This window comes from Nilaparvata lugens, chromosome 8 (genome assembly GCF_014356525.2).
Source record: "Nilaparvata lugens isolate BPH chromosome 8, ASM1435652v1, whole genome shotgun sequence".
Lineage (NCBI taxonomy): Eukaryota > Metazoa > Arthropoda > Insecta > Hemiptera > Delphacidae > Nilaparvata > Nilaparvata lugens.
Window position 1 is genome coordinate 23503459 of NC_052511.1, and position 26781 is coordinate 23530239.

Consider the following 26781-nt stretch of genomic DNA (forward strand, 5'->3'; position numbering starts at 1 on the left):
ATTGAAAATAAAGGAATCAGAGAGCTGCCAAAATGTTTATTTACCGGTACGCTAAGCTTGTCTTTTGTTGAATTTTATGGACATATTTTATTTATTCAACTTCCAAAGGTACAACACCAATTTCACCTAAAAATTACATTTTCAATGGAATATGGCAGTAAAAATATAGCAGATTGTTTTCTATCTTCACAATATAAGCTCATCAACGACTAAAATTGATCATTAGCTCTTGCAAAACTGTGATAATTTTTGATGATAACGAGCAGGTAAACTCAAGCCCTAGCCTATTTTCTGATAAATTAATATTACTCCAGCTTTGGTGGGCGGGAAAAGAATACCATTGGTTTTCATGGAAAACTCACATGGGAAAATTCACTAATTTTCATTTGCTAGTCTTTATTCTATGAGTGGACACTCTCATAATCATGAAAGAAAGTAAGAAACAATAGTTTTCTGTTTTGACGCATCAGAGATTCATTGTAGTTAATTTCAATTTTTGCGCCAACTGTTTGCAAGCCTGTCCAGAAACTTTCCCTCTAAGGGAAATTTTGCGCTCAGAGGCTGCCTGCCTGCTGCTCTCAGGAACATGGCGAATCTGTTTGACGTTTACTGCTTTCCTGCTTTGCCAGTTGGTTGGAGATAAGTCGTGTTCATGTTCATCGTGGTTTGTTATTTTCTCAGTATGTTAGTGTATTGTGTGTGATAAATAATTTATTATGTATGGTTGTGTCAAGTGATTCAAGTTCTCTAAGTAATTGTTTGCGCTCAATCTTACGGTGAATGTTGTGAAATATTGTCTGTTGTGAATATTGTGTTTGTGAAATTAGTTTCCTAGTTTGTATCAAAGTCATGTTGGTTTGATGAGATCTTTTATCTCAATTGTCATGAATCAAGTTGGGCGAGTATGTTTTGAAGAAGATCTGTCCGAGTAACGTTATGGATCGAATCAGCCTGTCCTTTGGATTGGCCGTTGGATTTGAATTTCTAAGGACATGCAGTAGTTTTCCAGTCAACAATTACAGAGGTGAGTCATTGTTACCTGTCCTTGTAGTAAACTAGGGTTTACTAGGTTATCTTGAGATTTTTTATGGATTTATCAGCTGATATTTTATCTTCATTTTCCTATCCAGGAGCAGAAAGCTGTCAGAATTATCAAGAAAGCCTAATCTCTTCAAATTACAAGATGTGGATTTATGTGACTATCAGTATATGTGTCATTTTATTGTGTCCAAACTCATATTTTTGCATAATAATAATTTTTCATAATAATTGACTTTTCAAATTTAATATAATCTCGGTTATATATCGCTGGCTCGCAAAAAAACTAAATTTTTCAGGAGGGCCAGAGTAAAGTTTTCCTTTTTTTCAACATCCTGTAAATCTTTTTAATTTGATCCCGAATACACCAATGTCTGCATAACTTCCTCAAGAATGACAACAAAGAATTTATAGGGAGATATTTTTATAATTACACACCCCATCATAAAAAATATGATCAAATTTTGAGTTGTGACATTTTTCTTATAGTCTAGACAATACACCTCTCAAAATAGTACATGCAGCGATGTGGATTATCTCAAGTTAAAACGGCATAAATTAAAATTGCATGTACCAGTAATAGATCCTTACAAGGATGGGGATCCATTGGTTTCGTAGGAGTGCAACAAAAAGAACTGTAAAAATTATACAATATTTTTACTAACCAAATTTGCGAAAATGTTCCCTGAAGTTTTCTCTTAAGAGTCTATAAATTTAATTATAATTATTAGGAACATGAAGTTACTTATCAATATTAAAAACTAAAATTGCTTATTCAAATGAATGTCGATAAAAAGAAATGAATAACTGTTAGTAATAAATAGTTATTATATTGGATTTCTTATCCTATTTCAGACCATTTTTCTTAATTATTTAGAAAGAAAAGAAATAATTTCAAGGGAAAAATAAGTTTCAGGGTAAAGAAGAGTACAATGGAAAAAATTAATAAAGTAATAATAAATTTAAGTAACTAATAAATTTTGATCTCCTTACAATAAATACTTCTCAGTCTAAGGAACTTCTCAGTCTTAAGATCACAGAGTTGTCACTACTAAACATGATAGAACTGGATTATTGCATCATAATTTTCATTGTATCATAGAATATGAATGGTATTAGAATATGGAATTGGAAGATCTTATTTCAATCGTATCAAATCGAAATAAATCTTGTGAAGATAAAATGCATAGTTTATACTAGTCGTTCAGTATTGGGATTCTTATTGCTGTTGTTTGGAAGTACTGTTTGTCTTTCCAACTCATTAAGTGCGGAATAAATAATTTAAAGTAGTTTTCGATCATCCGATCATCCTCCATGAATTTGTTACTGCACTAGAGTCTGCACTTTTGTGTACAACTTGGAAGCAATGTTTTGTCGGAATCGTTTTTTGACTTCGAAGATGAGACATAGTATGTACGTCTCACCGCTGTTAGGTTGGCGTTTTGATACTTCTTTCACCCAAGCTTGTTTGTTCAAACATTTTCTTCCATACTTTTTTGAGGGTTTTGCAGTTTCAGAATGGTGTTTTTTGGGGGTCATGCAGAACATAAGGTCTATATATATTCTGTGTGATAGGGAAAGTCACTGTTAATTTTTTTTTGCAGTTATCAAGTTGTCTGGCACTGTATATTCCGCCTCATCATTTATTTGGATATTGTTCCCAGTCAGGACAAGCTGTAAAATGAGTCTTCCACGTGACATTATTTTTGAAATTATGGAATTTTCCAAAAATGGAAATTAAAAACAGATTGTTGGAATCCTGTAGTTTATCTTTAGTCATTTTGACAAAGCATTATTGATTGAGTTATTCCTATAGATCCGATGGAACATCAGCATACAGCAATTGTATAGTCACTTTCATTTATAGTACAACATTTTACACACTATTATTATAGGTACTCATAATTATAGTAGGCTACTATTTTACCATGTAAAATCCTAATTCCTGAAGTGAAGATGATTATTACTATTGTCTGTTATGTCTGTTATTGTACATTGTAATAATAGTGCACATTATTAACTAATCATAGCAAACTTAGGTACACGTGATGCCAATATTCTGCAGAGGCGGCCCTACATGAAGGCGAACAAGGCGGCGCCTGGGGCCCCGCGCTTCTCTGGGCGAAAATTAGAAAAAAATTAAGAAGGAATTTTAAAATCCAATATTTCAATTTAAAATATCCTATATAATCAGCAAAACTTCGATCCTATGTACAACTAATTTCCAGATTATGATTATTGTTTACTCAAACGCACTTGGAGTGGGTGGGAATTAACTATTAGCTGCTAGGCTAACTGTAGTTTCGGCTAATGTATGTTTTTTTGGAACGTTACAAAGGCTTTATACATTGTTTTCTGCTTCATCTAATAGATGGAGTATTCTAAAAAACAAAACAAATATTACCTTACTTTGAAGCCTCTATCAGAAACTAGATGGGAATGTAGAGTAGAAAGTGTTAAAGCTCTTCGTTATCAACTAAAAGAGATTGCTGAGTGTTTAGAAGAACTTTCAGATTCTACTAATGATTCTGCTACTGCCAGCGAATGTAATACACTCACAAATGATACTCTTTCGTATGATTTCATACTTTCATTAATTATTTGGTTCGATTTGTTGGTAAAAATTCAGTTTATTAGTAAAATCTGGCAAAGAGCTGACATGGACCTTGTATCAGCAATAAATCACTTCGATAAGTTTCTATCTTGGTTGGCTGAGTACAGAAATAATGGCCTAGTCTCTGCAGTGGTCAGTGCAAATGATATTGCTAAAGAACTTAGTAGGCCTATATCAAAAGAGTTCAAGAAAATTAGACATAGAAAAAAGAAATCCAGCTTTTCTTATGAAGGAGAAGATGATATAAGCTCAAATGCAGAAGACCTTTTCAGAACAGATTTTTTCTATATTCTCATTGATAAAATTACTGAAAGTACTGAGTTGAGATTTACTGAGCTTATAAAGTATGAAGAGAGATTTAGGTATCTCTATAGACTAATTCATTGAAGGACGCATCTGATAGAGAGATTTTAAAAGTTTCTGTAAACAACTTCAAGAGACGCTAACATTTAAGACAGAAACTACATCTAACTCCGACATTGACGGCGAAGAACTATGTGGAGAATTGAAAATGTACTGCCGAACCATACCTGTGGACTTGAAAATTAGTGAAGCAGTTAAATTACTGATTGAGAAAAACTTAATCGATGTATATCCTAATACATATGTTGCTCTGCGAATGATGATAATAAATTTATAGTACAAACTTATTTCTTGTTCATTGAATCAGCACTTTTTTTCTAAATGAATAGTTGACAATTATTTATTTTAGATATTAAAAGGGGCCCACCGTTAAACTTCGCCTTGGGCCCCGCAAACTCTAGGGCCGCCTCTGATATTCTGGGTCAATTTTTGCAACAAGACCAGCTAGTTGTCCAAAAGTATAAGCGTTATCAATAACGTAACTTTTAGAATTGATCTAAGTTTAAGTGTAAGCTACTCTATTGATGATGGAACGTAAAATAAACTATGATTGAGATCATTATTATTGTTGCAATTCAAGATGAGAAGCGCGTGAATATCAAAACTTACACAACTAGTAATGTGACAGTATTGCAGAAGCATTTAGCTTAGCACTCACCCTTAGTGTCGGCCAGCATTGCATTGAGTTGTGTCAGTGTTCATGAGCTATCACATGCGATTCTTGCTGGAGGCATAGTGACACATCGCTCATTCTAGTGATTTACAGTGAAACTACATTTTGTGACTCTTTTTCTGTTGCAAGATAATATGACTAAACCAGTCCCATTTGTGGAATAAAACGAAAATTGTTTTTTTTTCGAGTTGTGTCACTTTTCTTGCGGGCCAGCAATATGTGGTTTCAGAACCTTGTTTGTCTCTCTGAAATATCATAAGATCATTTATATAATCATATTTCAGATTGCACTGTATCATCATATTTATTATGATACAGTCCAGACGTGTTGATTCCAATATTATTGTCGATCAAGTTAGAAAGCTATTAGCTATTTAATTGGAAGCAGTCACCTATCCACTAACTGTTTCATGAGTTCGTTGCAATTTAATTGATTGATGAGTTAAAGGATTCTTACTTCGTTACCTATTTGACCTCGAGTTATGAAATGAGCACAATCGTTCTAGATTCACTTAAACTTTGTGAAAATTTTCATGGATATTCCTATTTACCGGTAACTTACTGATTATTATAATGTCTCCTGTAACTGTTGAAAAAATCTGAATTGAGAAGAGATCCTATACTTTCTCAGAATGCGGATGGGAATGTGATCTTCATAGTAACAACGTTTTTCTCAGAAGAAAGAAATTCATTATTTTATTCATTCATAAATAATTCATTGATTCACATCAAGAGAGTTAAATTTAATAGATCATTATATTATTATCACTTAGTAGCCTACAATGAAAAATATTATTTTTCTGTTCAACTCTCAAAGTTTTGTAGCAATGTAGCATTGCAACAAGTTTGCTGATACGTCCTGCAATAAATTATATTATAATTAATATTTTTCTAGTGCTAAATTAATATTTTTCCAGTATATCCCACTAACATAAATTTTGTTGCATGAATATAAGTTAGGCTATAAAATTAAAAAAAAATAATTACAAAATGTATAAAAAATTGGGTTGGTGTTGGCTAAGTCATTTTTTTATATCAATGGTGGTTAATTTTTTTCAATTTCTGCACTACATCCATCTTTGTAACTTTGTACTCACACACAGTAGGCTATTACTATTTTATTTACTAAATTTTGGTCACAGTGTGTATGTACTGTAACGAATATTTTGTAATACTGTATTATAATAGTTGAAATTATTGTAATAATAGTGTTATCAATTCCTCAAAACTATTACTGTATATTCTTTCCATCCAGACCAATTTATATACCTCCAACGAAATATTTCCTCATTGAATTTCGTGATGATATTTCTGAAGCTACTTTTCAGCATTTATCATAATACTGCACACGATTTGACTTGCTTTAGGCCATTATATGATGATCGTTATTATTTCAAGTTTTCAAGGGTTAGAGGGGGGGATGGGTAATCACGTTCTCTATGACGTCATCATAGTTTTAAAAACGATTGAAACTATTTGCGATGAACTGGGAGTTGTTTCAATAAGTTTGTATAGTTGCAGCATTAAGTCGTGATCTGTAAAATCACGACTTTAAATAAGTATGACTCAACAGCATACTATACTCAATGAAAGTACTGTTTGAAGAAGTGTGTATGCTGTAAAATAGGATATAACAGGTTGTGAAGATTTTAAGGTCGAATTGCTGAGAGCTTTAGGTTTTAAAATTCTTATCAAGGATTTGAAAAACAACAAAAATATTTAATATTTGAAATATTTAATATTAGATTTAATCTTTTAATGTAGAGATTTGTTGATTGCTTTGAATTGCAGGTAAGCATTGTCAGAATGCATCTTAGAGCTGGAATTTCACCTTATAACTGTGCTTGAAAATTGAAAATTCTCCCTTGGTTTATTGACTTTATCAATTGGAAAATTGAAATTAGGGGAATATTTTTTTGACAATCTGGTACTGTTGTATTCTTATGCATTGAAAATAGGCTAATGTTTTTCCAAACAAGATAACATTCTTAATAATTTATTGGTTTAGAATTATCATACAGAAAACTACGAAACATTGTTTTAGTCCCTAACCAGATGTCCAGTGTTGAAATGTGACTTATTCATTACATACCATAGCAGTCAAAGTTGATAAGAACACAAATCACACAGAAATACAAGACTAACACAGGCATCCTCCATGGAAAATGGTGATCCACAACTACGTTGGTGATCCACAACGTAGAATGTTGTGGAGGTTGTTCTGTATTGTGCAAGAACTACGGTATCAACAAAGCATTAGCTTTAGCCTATAGGTTTTGGTTTTAAATATATTTTTCAATTAAATTTGCAACTTCATTCCAATCTAATATTATCCATCCTACTCATATCTAGTCATATCTCTCAAATAAATTAGCCAGTCAACCAAACGCCAATCTAGTTGTGATTTTTCATCTTCCCCATTGAGTGTCAATGGGAAGAACTCAATCTTATCTTTATGGTCCTATCCTTTTGCATAAATGGACCTTGGCATGTTTAAAGTTCTTCGTTTAGTTAAATACAGTAGGAGATTGTATTGTCTTTCATTTGATATTGATTTAAATTTATTTGATTTATACATTGAACTATCATAAGTCATGAATGATTGGAAAAGGGTCAATAGGCTCAGCCAAGACTGTCCATTTCCCAAATCATTCAGTTCCAATGATTTTATATAGTAAATATTTCGAAGAGATAGGTTATCTTTTATCACTAAATAAATGCAAGTCCAATGTTTAGTATGGGAAATCCCAATAACTCACTATATATCTTATCAAATTACAGCTAATCTTCATATCGCTCGATAGTGATTCTCTAGTTGTAAAATTAATCTTTTTAGTAAGCTCTTCTTGTTTATTATTATAAATCAGGATCCAAGCTACCATGTAATGTACATAAATAAAATCTTTCAATCCAACCAACCTCATGTGATCATGTAACTCGGCTGAATGGGACTAAAACGTACGGTATTGCATTACTGTAGTCCAAAATCTGAGCCAAGTTTTTTACTCTTGAGAGGGGAGGTCATAAACTAGGAAGTCGCCAGTTGAGAATTAAAGAGCCAACTGGGTCGCAGACCTCCATTCAGTTGGGTGTGTCTTGGCTCTAAGACACGTGGAGCCTGCTTGGCGGGTGGATGGGTGAGCGCATTGGATCAACAAAAATATTGAATTTCTGTTAAATGTATTCGAAAAGTAAAGGTACAATCTATTGATAACATTCAGTTCACATATCATACTCAATTTGGAGATATTATTTGTGAGTCTTTTTTTTTGGAAATTAAACCTGAACCTCACCTTAGATTTTGCCCTGGACCAACCATTTTAGAAATTTTCATGTTCAATGTGAAACATCTTTTAAACTCCAAATGAGATTGAATTGTGCTTATTTGCGTGACTACTTGAACACATCTAGGGCTTATAAAACTAAGCAACTACTGTAGTGTCAATCTATCACCATAGAGAAAACCAGTAACTTCAAAACTATTATAGTGAGGTCCACGTTCTAATGGCAGTGGACAAAGATAGAAGAATAGCGATGCCGATTCTCTGCATTAATTAATTATATTTCTACACTGTCAAAAACATAATTGGAATCGTTGTGGACCTAGAAAAGGATTGTACCACCGGCTTTGTCGAATGATAGATAAGGATAGCAAAACCTAAATTGATCAAATACCGTCATTATAACGTGGACCTCACTATAGTAGAAACTATAAACATAGTCATATAAAATAGTAACTGTAATTTTATCCATGCCATCACCGTTTGGACAGAACTTGATAACCAAATCAATAACCGTCTTGTTGCAAGCAATCCAATGTCAAGCAGTTCATTGAACGTTGGTTGGGTCACAATTTCAACTCCTTATAAGTCGATCAACCTGATACAACTCACTTTGACCGTATTCAATCAACAATAATGACTGCAATTCCAGAACGAACCAAACCTTCAATTTAACCGGTTTAGAATTGCACTACGGTCACCAGTACAACTGCAGTCGTTGGACACGTTACTGAACTGAATAACATCTATACAATACTTCTATAGGTGTTGTATTGAGTACCTAAATGTTATAGCTGTCATCAATCCATTTAAAATTCATTGAATCGTTACTGAACTAATCAAACTTCTCAATATATTAAGTTTATTTTGTGGTTGATTAATGGTTCATAGAGTATCTAAACGGTCAACAATTGAACTGCAAGTTATTTTAACCTCAGGTGTTTCTGTGTACAGTACAATGATATAATACGGTAAACAAATGGTTGCCAAACTAAATAATGATTTGTGCGTTAGTACTATTTGTCTAGATTTCCGATAAGGACCAAGTGATGTCCTCTCACATGACATAGTTAATCCAGATATATGGTCATGACAAAGAAAAGAAGTATGAAGTATGTAATAAACTTATCTTTACATCTTTATAATACGGTATCTTGTATTTTTAATATATGATCAGTATGTATGATACATGGATTCAGTACCGTATGTAATACTGACAATGCAGAAGATATACATAAGTATGCTTTTCTTGTTGCGTTGTTGGGAATGATGTCCACAAGGCCCTAGGCTTGTGCGTGTGCGATGTGAAAAGTGAATGGAGGTTGTCACCGACCACTGGAAAGTGATCGTGTGAAGCTCATCAAACTGTCAGTAAGTGGAGCTTGCCTCAAGTTGTCACCCGTTCATTGAGGTTACCCATTAATCTGGGTGATTGGTATTGACCTCTGGGCTAATCTCTGTTCTGAATAATCTAATTTTTTTATTTGTTGCTATAAAAATGAAGTGTTAGTAAGCAATGTGTCTTGCAAGTCCTGGCAATACTTTGTCATTTGTAATAAAGAATTAAAAACGAATCTCTTAGATATTTTGTTATCTCCTAAAAGTTAGAATAGATAGAAACAGTTCATATTGGTGTAACATTTCGGAACTATCCTAAAAAACTGCTGTGAGACAATGTTTCATATATATGACTGATTAAATGATGTATAAATGTGTTATTCGAATAGACAGAACTAACTGAACCAACCCTAACGAACAGAACCCGGTCTAACTGTATTATATTAAAAGTATTACAACTTCACTGTAAAATATCAATATCGCTGTATTTTTAATTTGTTCAACAATTATCTTTATTTATTTTGAATACACGTTATCATAGAATGATTGGGAATGAATAAACAAGCTTGTAGATATAGTCCTTAGTATTTCATTCCCGAATTTTGATTGAAAATTAGTCCTAAAAGGTTTGTTTCGTCAGCGCTTTCAACTCACAGATCCTGAAATAATGACAATAAATTATGCATGACACCATTATCAAATCTAGCCACCAATTAAGCCTGTTGTGTAAGGCTGTAGCAAACAAATGTTTGAAAATCGAAATCGCTAATCGTCTTATTAAATATAAATGTCAGAAAAACAGGTGAATTCACCAACAATTTGCAAAGACCTGTGGAATTATGTGTAGATATTAGCAGTTTGATTGACATAATAAGCCAACCCAGACTCGGAATTATTTTATTATTCAACTTCTAGAAAGTTCGCATCACTTGCCTAGTATTTATGCAATACCGTGTTTTAAAACCAGTTTCCTGGGAGCTTCTATTATCATAATAAGTATCACGATGCTTCTCAAGTAGAAGAAGAAGAAGATGAAGCGGAAGAAGAAGAAGAAGTGATGGCCAAGAAGAAGAGGAGAAGAGAAAAGGAGGAAAGGAAAGTACTCAGAAGGGAGACGATAGTAGAGTTGAATGGAAAACTGGGATAGGGAAGGAGGAGAAAGAGGAAAAGTCTTTATTACTATTGCTACTAAGTTTTCTGTTCAAGTGGAGGCGGAAGAGGAGGAGCAGGATGAGGAGGTGGTGGCGAAGTAGGAGGAAAAGAACAAGAAGAAGGAAAAGAAGGAGAGTTAGTAAATGTAGAAGAAGAATCCAATCACTTTCATGAATCTATGATAAAACCCAACTTATGATCTGTCAGAATTAGCTTTAAGCTATATGTACACATTTTACAATAACTTCATGTAATATAATTTTACTACAACATGCATAAACTTTGCCAACACTATGTGTAGGACATGTACCCAATGTATGACAAGGCAATTGAGAGGTTTGGTGGCTTCAGGCGTCTTATATCCACTAATAAAATGCCATCAGTGTGAAACCTACCCACTTGGCACATGCGATCTCAGCTCAGCCAACAGGTTTTGCATTCGTAAGAAAAGAATACGCGCACACTGTGAACTATTACGTAAGGCAGATCTTTATCAAGTCCGGCGAATCCCTACAAGAATATTGCTGGCTAAGAAATTGTCACTGTCGTCATATTTATCATGTTCTAAACACTATTCTGAATTCTCCCCAAACGTTTGGAGTTCTAGCTGCAGTTAACGCATCTTCATTTTGTGTACGGTATAGTGGAAGCAATTTTAATCTGGTTGTGGTTTATCTATAGTGGTTTTCATTGGTGAAATCTTGATTATAACTTGAGAAACGTCATAATTAATGTTTCACAAATACAGTCATCAAATCAACACTAATTAACTAATCATTTTAATCAAACTTAGGTAATTCTAATCTAGTATTTTTGTTGAAACCCCAACAATAAAAGCCTACCAATCGTTCAAAAACATTCCACAATCGAGCGTGTGGGTCTACATCACTGGTTCATTATTCAAATTTGTGACCATTTTTCAAAACGAATCACAGTGATTTACATTATTCAAATTTCTGACCATACAGTTCATAATAAATTAGCTCCGTTCCTGGCGTGTTGATGGGTAGAGAAGGGAGGTTAAAATAAGTTGGAGGAAGAAAACAAGAAAGAAGAAGAGGAGTATGTTAAGCTGCATTTCCTATTGTCTAACAAAGACTTTGTACTCCACCTACGTTAAGATGTTGCATATAAAATCATTATTATGCATCCCATTAAAAAAGTCAAGCTCCATTATACTAAGTTCAAATAGACCTATACAATATATGCACAATATACATATGTATTGAATGTACTAAACAGAGTACATAATACCTAAACATCTTAGCGAGTAAACAGAGAACATGTACACCACCTTGAGAGACTGCTCGACGGTGCTATTCCTTTTAAGGAAAGACTCAACTGCAGTATGACTCACATGCATACGACCACTGATTCTCCTTTCAGGAAGAGAAAGAGAGAGAGAGAGAGAGAGATTAAGAGATAGTAGAAGTAAGTATTTTTAAGCGAAAAAGTGAGAGATGAGACGAGAGATTGACAATTTCGTAGATATGACAGTAGATTTGCTAGTCTGATAGTCATAAAATGAAAAGACTGGCAAATCATAATTGTCTCAACTACTTATTCACTAAATTAACTAAGAATTGTAGTATCGGTTGTTACAACATCTCTAGTAAACATAAATTTGTACATAATTAATTGTTTCAATTAGTAAGTGTTTGACAAAATTCTCAATCAATATGAATATCTTTTACAATATCGCCTTAGGTGCCGTTTTTACTAGGTACTGCATTATCAGTCATTGGTGAAGGTAAACTAAAATCTGAATAGGCCTACATATTAACTGGTTTGGACAATTCCTTGGATTTTCAATCAATATGGATATCTACCACAATAACACAATCCCTGGTTAACTTAACTATGAACATTAATTATTGGTGCTTCATTACATAAGTGATCGTGACAGCTCTAGCTAAATGATCATAAACCTTTGTATTCAATGCAGATGATACATCGCAAAATATCCTTAAATGGATGTATAATTTAATTAGTAAGTTGTGTGACAATTTCAAGAAATTGCAATCTTCACTACTACATAGAAAGTCAAAAGTGTAGGACCGTATCAGTTTCAATCCATTTGCAATGTAGCTACCTCAAAATGGAACTACGTCCCCAAAATTAAACCATTACCCGGAAACAATGTAAACGTTCGGGCATTAAATTAGGGGGCCGGTCAAGGCAAGGGTTAATAAATAGCAGGGATAACGCCGAAAGCTCTCCCTAACACATTGTTCCTCAGGGATAATATAATATGTTAGGGATGTGAGGGAATATCCTGTGGAAAAATCCCCGATACTCCTGGGAATAAAGGGACAACTAAGGGAGAGGGTCCTTCCCTTCTGTGAAGGGTGTGTTTCGGGAAGGGAAGATTTCCCGCACTAGGGAAAGCGGCTACAAATCAACGGATTTTATTCAAAGTGAGCACATTCAGGGAGGATTGAGTGTGGTATATAGTGGAATCTTGAGGGATTATAATAGTACAAGTTTATACTATCGTTCATGTAGTATTTTTTATTGTATAGGTATGTAGTGTGTGTAGTATGTAGTGTACTATTATAATAGTACAAGTTTATACTATCGTTCATGTAGTATTTTTTATAGTATAGGTATGTAGTGTGTCTGAACTAAAGAGACGATAAATGCCAGTTCGCGTCAAAATATAACTAAGGACTTGAACTTTCAGAATGTATTTCAAGTTAATCCCTGCATCTGTGGAGATTCTGATAGGCGTTTGCCTTATTTGCGGAAAAATATCCTTCAAGGAATTTTCAGCTGTTAATCATCTTTTGAATCGACTGTAGGGTGTCAGGTGAATGAAAGAATAGTGAGTGTCTCGAGGGAATAGAAGAGTAACAGTCGACTGAAGAATGTGTTGGCTCGAGTATGGTATGCAAAGTACTTGGAGCTCGAATTCAAGATTAGATGGAATTCGATTTGGTCGGTGCATTGTTGTCTGTGCTCTGCACTCATGGCACAGTTCATGACCTTTCTATTGTCACATCCAATTTAAACTGTCAGCATTACTCATAAGTAACTCCAAAGATTCCCATTTGACCAATACTGACAGTTTGAAATGACTATTTCACTCTCGTACTTACTCTCCATGCCAAACTACTGTTAATATGTTACGTTTGTTACATTCAACTATTTCTCTCTCAATCTCTCTCTCTCTCTCTCTCTCTCTCTCTCTCTCTCTCTCTTTATCTACTCATATCCTGTTACTCACTCATCCTTTCTTTTGTATCCTTCAATCTTGAGATTCAATTATAATTATAATATTTTATTGAGTATCACAGTAAACGTATTATTATATTATACAGTGAATAATGTATTACAGTATATCTCAATCATTGAGTTTTGAATGAGCTTGGTATCTCTCGTGCATTGCTTCTAATCATAGATAAAACTCCAATGGTTGTCTGAGTTCTAAAATGAATTATATCACGGAGAAATAATATTATTAATAAATAAATAATATCGAGGGATCTGGCTGGCTCAGGTCTGGTGTGACAGATTTCAGGTCGCAACTTATGGATTTCAGGTCCTCTGACTGACCTAGCAACTCTTTTTTAGACAGCCGGGACCGACGCTATAACGTGTCCATCCGAAACACGGATATTATTAATTGAATGGTTGATATATGTTATAATCTTTCTTGGTTCACTCTGGATGTTGAAGAACTATGATAACAATGATAATCATAATCATCATGAAACAAAAATGATGTGGATTCAGAAATGAATTAACTTTTCCCAATCTCTTATCAACCGAATTTCATCATCACACTTATTTAATCTAAGAAATGTTATCAACTGTCATTCGCTTTGACCTCCAACCTGTTTGGAGGTCATTTGATACGTCGAAAACAGTGATAGAAGTCATGCAATGTTTATAAAAAGAAATGATAACAGAGAAGACTAAACGATAGACCTGGCGATAACATGCCATCATCAACTAATTCGAGTAGTTTTAGTTCAATTAGCAGAGTTTTTTCTCTCGTTCTCCCTTTTCCTATTTCTTGCTCTCCCTTCCTGTTATTCTCTTTTCTTCTATTCCCTTCAACTCTTTGTTTTCTCTCAAATTGTTCTTCATTCTCTTTCTTTGGTGGTTTTATCATGCCATCAAATGATAAGAGAGCACTTTTCATCAAATTCTAGTAGTTTTAGTTCAATACAATTAGTGAAAATATTTTCTATCATCTCTCACCCTATCATCCCTCTTTTTTCCTTTTATTGCACTTTTATATCTAACCATATTTTTGTCATCAGGTTATGGGATAACCTTTTTTCAACGAGTTCTAAAATCTAGGTGTTTTAAGTATTGTTTGAGGGCTTTCTCGGAATTGAGTTCATTATCATCGTCTTCTATTCCATATTTCGATTTTAATTCCTGTTCTTCATCAAAGTATTTACCACGTCACATCTTTTTCGTAGTTTCAAGACATCTCCAGAAGGGGTCTTTTACCCCCCTTCTTCTTGTTCTCATTCAATTGGTAGTCAGCACTTGAATATCTTAACTTGTTCTATCTCTGTTTTCCTCTACCTCACATCCCCTCACTATTCTTCTCTTCTCCGCCTTTTCTTCCTACTCATTTTTCTCATACTACTCGCTTCGTGATTATTTTTCTGTTGTTTTTCCTTTCACTTTATCATGTCATCCTGTATGCACCATCATCAACAAATTATTCTCTATATTTTTCCGCTTCTTCCATTTTCTTAATCTGAAACTTCCCTCCTTATCTTATTTTTTCCTTTTCTTCTTAATCTTCTTTTTCCAATTTTTCATTTTTTCCTCTGTTTTTTTCTCCAACTCATTCTTCTTCAGCTTTCTTTTTCATCATCTTCGTTTTAAGGATTTCACCATTTCTTATTTTAACACACTTTTTTCTCTCACTTTATAAATCTCACGTTCTTCCTTCTTTTCATTTCCATCTACCTCTCCTTCCATCTTCCAATTTTCATCCCCACTTTCATTTCCTCTCAACGTTTGCACTTTCGTGCTTTATCAGGCCATCAAACGACCGAAGGGCGTTGATATGGCACGAAGGTATTTCGTTTGACCTGTGTGCCACACCCTACTGTCAAATTCTCTTTCAAGTGTCAGCATCGGTGGAATAGGAAGCAGTTGTTGTTATTCGTGAGGAATGCGGACAGTTTAAAGTGAATCACACCATAGTGTGGGGAAATTTCAGCGAATAGGCAGTGAGGAACCAATCAACAATTGTATTGTGGGCCTTTTTTAATTCGCGTCTGATGGAAGATCGGTGGCCTGATGAAACAGGAAACTGATGAATGAATGAATCGGAAAATGATAGAGAATCCGACCATTGAATGAGTTGGAAAAGGATAGGAAGTGATGAGGATGGAGTCGATAAGGATGAGGAAACGATAGAATGTGATTTTGATATTTTGATAGGAAACTGAGCAATAGGCAATTGTTGGCCTAGTTCGAGCTGCAAGCGTTGATGGGATTCTCAGTTGAGTATTCAGATATTCAATTTAAAGTTGGTTAATCCTGATCTGATTTGTTGAAGTTCTTTTCAATAGATGATCAATTTATAGTTAGGTCATCGTGATTTGATCTTCCGAATCATTTTCGATTAAGTTTTCACTCATCGTTGGCTCATCCTGACTCGATCAAAATAGAAGATATACATTTCAATTGAGTGAGTTGAACTGATAATGTAATACGTTTAAAGTCATGGCCATCCTTATCTGATCTTTGAAAATGATTTTAAGTTGAGCATTTATTTGGAAAATTATCATCTTTTGTAGTACGATAAAAACACACTCACCAGACAAGTATATTACCGTAAGGCTTGAAATATCTACAGTAGATCAGTTCTTGTCTATTGTGTGCACTGCACATACAGTACTGTACACTACTGTCAGGTGTCTCCAGTGTACAATACTTGGAATATCACAAAGATGTATAATGTTGCATTAATGAAGTTTGCAATTTACTGTCTTGTAATAATTGAATAAAGATAGAATATTCTTTTATTGGTGAACTCTTCACCATCCTCGGAAACTGTGTTGATCATCTTTTCACGGATTTATGTGAGTTTAATAAATTTAACAGCAATAGAAAATAATGTCACCTAACAGAAGCAATGTCACGAGAGCCAATGAGAGAATGCTATGGATGACATCTGTTTACGACGGTTAAATTCAATAGGGCCCTCTTGCAACAGGACCCTAGATTTTCATTTATGAAACTGAGTTCAAGTTTATTTTTGGCCATACTGCTACATTGACAACAGCAAACGGTATGCACATCAAACTATAGTAATAGTAGACTATACTCTACTAGTATGTCTATAAAATAGTAATGGTAAGCATTAGTTGTGATTGGTGAAAAGTTGTGTGTATTTTGGATTTCCGAACATAATTTATTCAATGTGCAGTGATAATTGAGTGTAATATTCAACTATAATTAGGTGATTTAATTTTTCTAAATTCAAAATTTCCAGCTCATATATTTGGACGAAAATTGGACTTGAACTTTCAACAGTAAAAACATAACGTATTTTTTATGACATGTTATTCATTATCAAGATTTGGGAGTTGAATAGTTTTGGGTCAAGCCTGTTGATCTCCCCCAATCATAGCCTATTCATATGATATGTAATTGTATCCACAAATAGACGAATAAATGAAATAAATTAGTAGGCATTAATTAGTATGTCTGTAATATAGAGTTATAGGCATAGTTTGTCTGTAATATAGTTTATAGGCATAGTAAGCCTCTAGTATAGTAGTAGAAGCCATAGATAGTATGTCTGTAACATAGAAATGCCAGACCATAGCACCAATATAGCCCCAAATAGGCTATCGTCCGTTTAGGCTGTAGCTTGGCCTAAAGTCACGCGCACGGGAGCATATCGAAGCATAGACTAGGCTACAGTCAGTTTCACTTATAACTGTCAGAATTGAATGAATTGGAAATGTCGGTGCTATTTTCATAAGAATGCTGTCAATTTGAAGTGATTTTCAGCTATAGCGTGGCACAGCATGCTACGTTGTCGCGGTTTAACAAGCGGAAAGGGTACCAAAGGACATTGCCTTAGTCGCCTATTGTGAGATTCACTTCAAACTGGCAGCATTAGTTGAACGGGAAGTGTTGGTATTATTTACAAGGAATGCTGACAGAGGTCGATCGTACTATAGGCGTATAACCTGCTAGACAGCTGTTTATTGCTGCGCTGACACAAGTAGAAATGAATATTTGCGATCATCGGAGTGCAAAACAAAGAGTATAAGAAGTGGGAGACTGTGGTGGTGTGTATTTGGCACATTTTCCAAGCCTCCATTAAGGGTAGTATTCTTAATCGATGATCAGTGTAATGTGACGCTACTCATCAAGTTGTAACTTGTATCAGTATGTTTATTTGTGGATGCCTAGAATACACAAAGTCATGTATATTGTTGAAATTCTCTTTTTTACTTTCGGAACTCATTGGTTCATTGGTAGGACATGAATCCAATAATGGATTTCTCTTTCTGTTACAGGTATGTTCCATCGAAGAATTTCATTCTCTGATCAATCTCTCGAAGTATTGGGAGACTATCTACGTGTAAGTACGTATCATGTTAATCGTAAAATTGAAGTGACTGTGTCCAGCGGTCCAGCCTGTCACTGTCACCTTGTCTATCATCCAACAAAGCAAATAACGCTATCTTTTTGTAGCTCTGCAACGTTGCCAGATCGTGTTTCAACAATGTAGAAATATAATTTATTAACAAAATATTTTATCTCAATTATGAAAATTTACTATTTAATCGTTGGAAAATATATTTTCTTGACGCATAAAATGTAATTGATTGTTTTAAACAAGAATGAGTAGTCAATATTACATAAAATATACTAGTATCTATCAGCTATCTTCTATGGAAGGCACTGGCAAGGCAGAGAATCGGCAATACTGTTATCCTGTCTTTTTTCACTGCCACTATGGTTCTCCACTGACCTCACTATGGAGTCATGAGTTAATGAATACTCCCGATTTCAAAATTAATCTACAATACTAGTGTGTCTGAGTTTGTCCATGTGTGTCAAGAATAGCGTTCGACAATCTGCCACATTCATTACACATAAAGTCTGTACGATTTTCATTTCTATACAAAACCCGTTGAAATACAAATGCTCATCATTTTTTAGTATCATGTGCAAAATGATTCCTATAAAAACTTTAAGGTCCTGCTTTAAATATGAGTCTATATTGTAATTATACCTTTTCGAAATGTATGATTCACTCACATTTATCAGATTCAACATCTAGTGCATGGATTACATGCAGAAGACCCGAAACATCTTCATAAATACCATGTGACCAATTAGAAATTGTCTCATTTCCCACTTAGAAGACCCAAAAAATGGGACATTCGCCATGAAGCCCAAAAACTCTACACGCCTATCAAGTGACATACCAATTAAACAATGTTCACATATCCGACGCACATATCACATATCCGCACATGTGCCACTGATATCGCCGAAAGGCCTCAACAGCTCTGACATCGGGCTTTGTCATGTCATATCGCGCAATTTTATTCCAATTTAAGCCCAGCAGAATTAATACAATTGCTCCTCAATGCCTGCTATTGTCACATTGTCAGCATTTGCTGAATGGGAAGTATTAGTGTTGTGTATTAGGAATGCTGACAGTTTAAAGCGAATCTGACAGTAGGTGGATCATTGTTTTGAATATTAATTCCATTGGACAGCAGTAATCGTATTTCATTGTGTCGTCATTGTGTGTTGGATTCGAGTGGAGTTCAGTTTTGAGCTGGAATGCATTGCGCAGTTTGAGTTTTGAGTTGAAATTTATGGGCTATGTTTTGGGATCATGGCGTTCATTCCAAACCATAAATTCTTGTTGAGGATTTGTGGATGAGAATTGTTTGATTGGGATTGTTTGCGAGCCATTTAATGCTGTTTTCAACGCTAATTCTACATCTCATTCTATTCATCCGGAAGTTTTCTTCCTTGTTCAAGTCTTGGTCAGAAATGTAATATAAAATGCGTAGGCCCTATAAAGTATCAAATTTGCAATAATATTTAGGCCTGAATCTTTTCACTTCTTCACAGCTCTTGAGTCTGTTCTTTACTTCTCAATTCATATATATTTCTTCTTTCTTTCTTCATTCATCATCTCCTACTAGTTCACTATCTTTTAACCTAACTTCATCCAGTGATCCTTATTCATTCATGTTCATGGCATTCTTTCTTTCTTATGTTCTTCTCTGGTGTGAGATATTCTTTTTCCTCTTCTACCTCTTCTATTCCATCTTGTGCTTCTCTTTCATCTTCTTCATACTCTTCTTCTTCTTCTTTGTCTCTCCCCAGTATGCCTTACAGCGTTGGGGTAGCCTCGGTCCACTTCCTCCATTTATCCCTATCCATCGCCATCCTCCCCATCTCCCGAACCGTCTTCCCTCTTCTTCTCCCTATCTCCTCAATGCGATCCTCATATGAATACCTCGGGCGCCCCACCGTTCTTCTTCCCTGTACTCTAACATTTACAAACTGTTTTGCCTTGCTTTCGTCCCTCATCCGTTGTACATGTCCATACCAACCCAGCTGCCTCGTTTCTATTCTTTCCCCAACATCTCTCATTCCCACTTCTTCCCTTATTCTAGTATTTCTTACTCTATCCCTTCTAGTCTTACCAACTGTCTTTCTGTGGCATTTCATCTCCACAGTCCTTATCTTATTTTCGTGGCTTGATTTTATTGGCCAACTTTCGCTTCCATATAGCATGATGGGCTCTATTATTGTTCTGTATACCTGGTTCTTTATCTTTTTATCAAGCTCTCTTTTTCCAAATATACAGTCTTTTATTGCATAGTAGGCAACAGCTCCCTTTCTCACTCTGTTCAGCACCTCCCTATCAATCCTTCCATCCTCCGAAATCACTGTACCCAGGTATTCATATTTCTCCACCTGTTCCATCTCCTCTCCATTCACCATAATATGCATATTATCTCTCATTCCTTTTGACACTGCCATCACCTTGCTTTTCTTGACATTTAAGACCATATGCCTTGATTTCAATTCCTCTGCCCATTCAGTTGTTGACTGTTGCAATTTTTCTTTTGAATCACAAATCAAGACAATGTCGTCGGCGAACAGAAGAGCTCTTGCACCGATCGGCCTCATATTCCAGTAACCCACCAGCGTGTTCTGTGTTCTTCTTTTACATATTTTGTGTATTTCATCCATGATTAGAATGAATAGCAGAGGACTGAGGCTGTCACCCTGTTTCACGCCTTTTTCCATGGCAAACTCCTCTGACACTCCTCCACCAATGCGCACTCTTGCCACCATTCCTTCATTCACACTAATAATTGCATTGATAAGCTTAGTGGGCACTCTCTTTCTATGCAATACCCTCCATATTAGGTTTCTTGGGACTGTGTCGAAAGCAGCCTTCAGGTCCAAAAAGGCCAGGTATACATTCCTTCCCTTCTCAAGAAATTTGGCACACACACTTCTAAGGGAAGAGATATGCTCCTGGGTCTGCCTGCCCGGTCTGAACGCTGCTTGTTCTTCTTCTATATCATCTTCCACCACTTTCCGCAGTCTCCTCTCAAGTATACCAGTGTACACTTTCATGGCCACCTGAGATAAGCTTACAGCTCTATAGTTATCACACTCAGTGGTAAGACCCTTCTTATGAATTGGGATTATAATATTCTTCCTCCACTGCACAGGGACTCTTTCCTGCTGCCATGCTTCATTGATTAAATCCAACAATCTATCAATCAATATATCTCCTCCCCATTTGATAAATTCTGGCACAATACCATCCTCTCCTGCTGCCTTGCCGACCTTCAACCTCTTAATGGATTCTTCTACCTCTTCTCTAACGATTCCACTTGTTATTCCATCTATCTCATCCATCATTTGTTCGAGCTCATATTCATTATCCTCATTCTGATCATCATCCCTGTGAAACTTATCCTCATAGAATCTTCTCCATCTATCAAGTACCTCTTCTGTCTGTGACACCAACCTTCCTTCTTCATCAGCTATTGTTCTGATCTGCTTTCCATATTTTCCTTTTAAACACTTGACAATTTTCCAAAATGAACGACCATTATCATGTCCATGTTGGTGTTGCAGATCTTGACCAAATTCTTCCCATGAATTAGTTTTTGCCAACCTTATAGTTCTCTTTGCCTCATTCCTTTTCTCAACATACATTCTGTACTCCTCCTGCCTCTTAGTCATCATGTACTTTCTTTTTCTCTTTCACTTTCATCTGAACCTCCTCTGTCCACCATCTTGTCCTTCTCTTAAACCTTCCCAGCCTTTTTTCGCCACACACTCCCTTTGCAGCACCTGTAATAGCATCTTTCAGCTCATTCCAGAAACTATCTACATTATTACAGTTGTTCTGCATATTTGCAATCTGGTCTGACAACTCTGTTTTGTATCTTTCTCTGTTCTCAATACACCTTAGTTCTTCATGCTTTATTCTTGTGTATGCTCGCTGTCGCTCGACCTTCCTCTCTGCAAATCCAGTATCTGCCACTAGTAACCTATGGTCAGTGTCTAGTTCAGCTCCTCTGATGACTTTGACATCTTTGAAAGCATACCTGAGGTCACCCTGGTACAGAATATAGTCAATCATACTCTCAGCTTCCCTACCTTCTCCCACAAATGTGATCTTATGAATTCTTTTGTGTATGAACCAAGTGTTTCCAATGAGAAGATTGTGCTGTGCTGAGTATTCAATTAGTCTTTGTCCATTGTTATTTCTTATTGTTTCACATCCATATTTTCCCATACTTCCGTGCCCGTCCTGTTGATCAGATCCAACTCTCCCATTGAAATCTCCCATCACCACAAGTTTTCTTGTTTCTTCAGCCTCTATGGTCACTCTATCTAGTTGTAGCCAAAACTCATCCTTTTCAGCCACACTAGCATCTTCCGTTGGGCCATACACTTGAATGATGCTTATTTTCTCTTCTAGGTCAAGATCCACTCTGATAATTCTAGGGCTTACAGCCTCCCAGCTTTAACTCTTGTGTTGGTGTCTCCATCCATTACTATAGCCACTCCACCACTAGCTCTTCTTCCCTCTGGTATTCTGAGTATCGCATAACATACCCTCCATCCAAGTCCTTCTGTCCCACTCCCTTCCTTCTTGTTTCACTCAAGCCAAGTGCCTTTATCTTATACTTCTTCATCTCCTCTACCAACTCAACCTCTTTTCCTGTAAGCGTTCGAATATTCCATGTTCCAAATCGTATATATATTCGCATTTCCTATCCTTCCTAAAATTCCGGTCCCGTCCGAGGCTATTTAATGTACTTTGAATCCAGTGTAATCGGACGTGTGGGGGATTAGCCCAACGACGTCTTCTTTGGAGTACTTCTTCGTCTGGCTCCTATCCTTCGACCTGTCCGGCATGGGTATCCCTTCTTCCGCAATCTCTCTCATACTCTTCTTCTGCTACTATTTTCCTATGTTCTACTCTCCTTTTACTTCACCCTTTCCTTCCCATCCTGGTACTTCACTTTTTTCTGCTCCTCGCCTTATCCTTTTCAACTCCTTTATCACCTTCCGCTTTTTCTACTTATCCTTCTCTGCACCTCCAGATTATCTTGGTCTTCTATCTCCTTCTTCCTTCCGCCAACCCATCTATTTTTATCCTGGTCCTCTTTCATTCCGTCTCCATTCAAAATATAGTAAAACTCTCCTCTCCTTTTCCAATCTTTTTTACTTATTTCCAAGTATTTCGCTCACTCTTTCTAAAACCCTCTTCCAGAAACTCTGTGCGAGTAGAGAATGATGCCTTGATTTTCGCCAAGTCTTTTGCAAACTTTTTTCAACTTTGCTTTCCTGTATGCTGTTCGAAGCACAGTTTGTAAGTAGGGAATGATGGGGTAATCACAGAGACTTGAATGTCGGCCAAAATTGCTGGCTACAAAAAACTACAGTACCTACACTTTTTTCTAGTAGACATAGACGACTGGTAGAAAATGAATAGTTTCAGCACAGCCATTAAAATCGTACGCTCGTTTAATCTTGTTAATTCGTGTTTGAATTAGCTGACATGTACATTGCTCACTGTAAATAAACGGGTACTTTTGAACTGTTTTTTTTTGTGAGCTCGTTTGTGAAGTACTTGCTTGGTGTATATAATATATCAGTTGTACGTACACGGTGCATGTCGTTGTATTCATTAACATCATCAACATAATCACTTTTGTTGTTCTTTTTCTCCGTCTTCTTCTTCTTCTTCTTCTTCTTTTCAACCTCCTCCTCCTCCTCATCATTCTCCTCCTTTGTTCCTAAGTGTAAGCTCTCGAATTCAAAGTTAATTGTGAAGTCATTACTTCATCACAAATATTCAGTTCTGAAAATTATCATCAAGATTTCTAAAAATAACGATAATGGATGAGCAATGTCGTTCTCAGTGCAACTAATTTCTAGACTTATTTCACGACAAATTGCAATTTTTCAATTATTTGTGACAAATATCCAGTTAGCACGCTTACTTACTATTCGCGAACATTTCTGCTGAAATACATGGCCAGTCCTGACTAACAACCATTAATCTTCATTCTGCTTTTTTGAAAGCGCTCTGAAAGTCTTGAAATCCGGCCATCAGTTGATGGATTTCTGCAATTTATGATGCACCAGTAGGATACTGTTCATTTGTCATGAAATAATATTTTATTCTACAGTTAATTTTCAAAATTATGGTTCTATTATTGTTAATGAGAATACTGTTCAGAATATCTCCGAATTTTTTATGTGGTACTGTTAGCACGATCAATTATTTATTCATTTTTCATAAGAAGGGTGTTCTGCATTTCACAACTCCTCTCACAAGTTCTGTCACATCACAAGTTTCATTTTGTATTTTGCTTCTTGTATTTAATCTATTTTGGGCATTGCAAGTGATTGATTTTTAATCATATTTACTGCACCAACTGGGAAACGAGATGTAGGAAGGCCGAGGAAAAGATGGGTACCGGAACAGGTTAATCAATAGACCTAATCCTTGAAGTGAAGAAGAAGAAAAAGAAGAATTATTTTATTTCATCTCTATATATTCATTTTCCAATACAGTATTTGCAGTATGCATGTGTTATATTCTTTATTGTAGTCTGTGTTTGTCCTAGGTCTTGTTATACCTGACAAAGTTGCAAAGTTAGCACAGTAGTGGAAAATGAATATCTAGCATCTCTCTCACAAAAAAGTATCTTATACTCTTTATCAATTACTTTCTGAAACGCTTCCTCTCTCCCTGTTAGTCCCCTAGGGTACGCTCTGAAACGCATTGGCCCGTTGGTTGGCCTGAATTCGATGGATGTTGCACAATTATTATGATCACGATTATTAATATTAGTGTGGCCTCCAAGCTGTCTCCCTATTCTAGATTGCAGGTCATTGCTCAAACTTGAATTGGCCCTTGTCATAGATTGATGCTCTGCTTTTTCAACTGCTTTATTATCTTTATCGTTATTAAAACTGGCTGATCTCAGTGGCTCCATCCTTATTACTCTTGTGGGGAGGTTTTATGCTGTTGTGTAAATGTTTTAGGTTAATAAAGTGTGGTTTTGGTTACAGATAAATTGATTGTGATTTGGTGGTTGTATATTATAAATAATAAATTTTATTGTCTAAAAATAGTCATTATCTCTTGTCAGAGACCCTAAAATTGATCAGTATAAATAACAGATAAATAAGTATTGAGTGACCTAGCCAGCTCAGTGTATCTGGTATCTGTTGACCAGACCTGAGCCAGCCATGTCACTCGATATTTATTATTCATCTTCTTTGGAGTTGATGGTAAATTATGTCATTTTTAAGAACTACATTGATTAGATTTTGATGTGGCAATACTGCACAAATGTGATATAGCCGGTGTAGTCCTTTGTTGAGAGCACCCATCGTTGCTCCAGTTTTGACTTCGAATTCAGTCGAGGCTTCAATTTAAATCAATTCGATTTTAGTTCATGACGAGAGCTTGTACATAGTTTTGTCGTAAGTAATTTTTGAATTTACAAATTCACATAAACAAATTTAATTAAGTGGTTCTTGATCATCTATGTCTGTTGATTTCATGATGTGTGGTTTGAATATTCCAAAAATTACTCTAGTATCTTTTCATTCATAAAGATGATTCATTTCATCATTTCTTACCCTATATCGATTCATAATTGTCAAATGTCAACATTAACTTTAAAGAAATTGAATATGCTTCCTTCAACATACTGTGCCTTAGCATTTAATTCGTTGTACCAACAGTGTTAGTTCCTCTTCCTTGAAGAGAATTGCTGTACAGATCAATCATAGGCAACATTGATTACGCCAAACGCTCTTGAATCTCATCTCAATCAAAATACAATTAGAAACGCAGGTCCAATCAAAACGCAATCACTGGTTTGTTCTTATTGAACTTGGCAGCAATTCACAGGTAATTTTATTCTCCTGTACTTCTCCTGTACATCATGGACTGTGATGTCAAGCTGCTGTCGTAGTGGAAGAAGAGGAAGCTTAATAGCAAGATGAGAGAGATAGAAGTTGAATTGATGGGAGATTGATATGGGAAGAACAAGAAGATAAGGGAAAGATTAAGAAAAAGTTGGGGTGCAAAGAGAATAGCAACAACATAAAAGAGAAAGAGAATGACAAGTAAAAGAAGAAGATAAGGCGGGAAACGAATAGGAAGAACAAGAAGAGAAAGAAGGAGAAAAACAAGGAGAAGAAGAATAAAAAGATGGAGGAGGGGGAGAATTAGAAGAAGAGATAGTGAACGTAAAGAAGAAGGTGAAGAGAAAAATAAGAAGCGAAGATGAATGAGAAGAAAAAGAAGTAGAAAATGAAGAGAGAAAGGGTGAGGGAGGATGAGAGGATGGATGAAAAGAAGAGGAGCAAACGAAGAAGTAAAAGGAGGAAGAGGAAGAAGAAGAAGTAAATGGAGGAAGAAGAAGAAGGACGAAAAGGTGAAAAAGAAGAAGTAAAACGAGGAAGAAGAGAAGAATAAGTGAAAGTATGAGGAGCTCGAAGAGGAGAGGGATCAGAAGAAGGAGAGAAGAAGAAGAATAAGTAAGAGAAGATGGATAACGAGGAACAGAAGTAGAAGAAGAAAAAAAAATCGTTGAGGTAAGAGAATGAGAAGTGATCAAATTGTCACTTACCGTTCTCAGCTAGAGTTGCTAATCAATCTTCATTTATTCACAGACGACTTGACTAGCAGTGACAGTTAGTAACTTACTACTTGTCACTGGTGATCTGTTCACATTGCAACAAATCCCCGACACATGTTGCAAAGCTAAACAGCTATTCCGTTCCAATCA

The 26781-nt window shown here is 35.6% G+C and overlaps 1 protein-coding gene across 5 annotated transcripts in view; it reads left to right on the forward strand.

Moving 5' to 3' along the window:
• The first annotated feature begins 574 nt into the window (after positions 1–574).
• Positions 575–26781, forward strand: part of LOC111046846 — a 133024-nt gene continuing 106817 nt past the window's right edge. For 4 of the 5 annotated variants that reach the window (XM_039434301.1, XM_039434302.1, XM_039434304.1 and 1 more), the window contains exon 1: positions 575–1024. In XM_039434301.1, coding sequence (XP_039290235.1) covers positions 937–1024 — 88 coding nt within the window. In that variant the 5' untranslated portion in view covers positions 575–936. The remainder of the gene's footprint in view (positions 1025–26781) is intronic. The other variant, XM_039434303.1, reaches the window with a different exon arrangement.